This window comes from Theobroma umbraticum, unplaced genomic scaffold (assembly GCF_002168275.2).
Source record: "Theobroma umbraticum cultivar Fairchild unplaced genomic scaffold, ASM216827v3 scaffold_20.0, whole genome shotgun sequence".
In the NCBI taxonomy this organism is placed as follows: Eukaryota; Viridiplantae; Streptophyta; class Magnoliopsida; order Malvales; family Malvaceae; genus Theobroma; species Theobroma umbraticum.
In genome coordinates, this window is record NW_018397266.1 from 178,780 (window position 1) to 179,354 (window position 575).

General features: G+C 32.9%; 1 protein-coding gene across 1 annotated transcript in view; it reads right to left on the reverse strand.

The window, feature by feature from the left end:
• Window positions 1-463, reverse strand: part of LOC110423420 (RNA helicase family protein) — a 7,888-nt gene extending 7,425 nt beyond the window's left edge. Inside the window, 3 exon segments of the mRNA XM_089784717.1 lie at window positions 53-142; window positions 235-278; window positions 372-463. Of these exon segments, the coding sequence (XP_089640843.1) occupies window positions 53-142; window positions 235-278; window positions 372-463 (226 nt within the window).
• Between the last annotated feature and the right edge of the window lie 112 nt (window positions 464-575).

The following is a 575-nucleotide window of genomic DNA, read 5'->3' on the forward strand; positions in this document are numbered from 1 at the left end:
TATCAAATTCAACAAACAAATTAAAACAGCAAAAGAAAAAAAGAAGGAATACTACTACTCACTGGTTGTTTCCCACTTCCAATTTCACCAACTATGATTAAGATATCATGTTTTCGAACGTCCTCAACAAGTCTTCTCTCAACTAGAAAAATAAAAAGGAACAACCTTTCTTTACCATAAAATCATAAGCGCAATAACCTTTAAAAGGAAGAGTTTTTTAGTAATCAAACAAACTTGAAGCAATAGGAAGAGACTTCCGCTGCTCTAAAATCTTTCGACTCTTGCAAAATTAAAATAATAATTAGATTCAAAATTGAATTTTTATTTAGTTTTTCTCCCCAATTTTCTTATAAAAGAAAAGGAAAGAAAACTGAAGAAAGGACCTAGCAAAGAAGTTGGGTTTGTTGTTGTTGTGGGTCAAGGAGAGGTTGCTGTTTGTGCTAGGGTTCGGGGTTTGCTCCATTGATAGCATCTTTGCTCTACAAGAGAAGAAGAAAAACTGCCTTCTTACTATGGCCCTAACAAATACGTACTTCAATTTGAAAACCTTGTTTTTGCTGTAATAAAAACTAAGT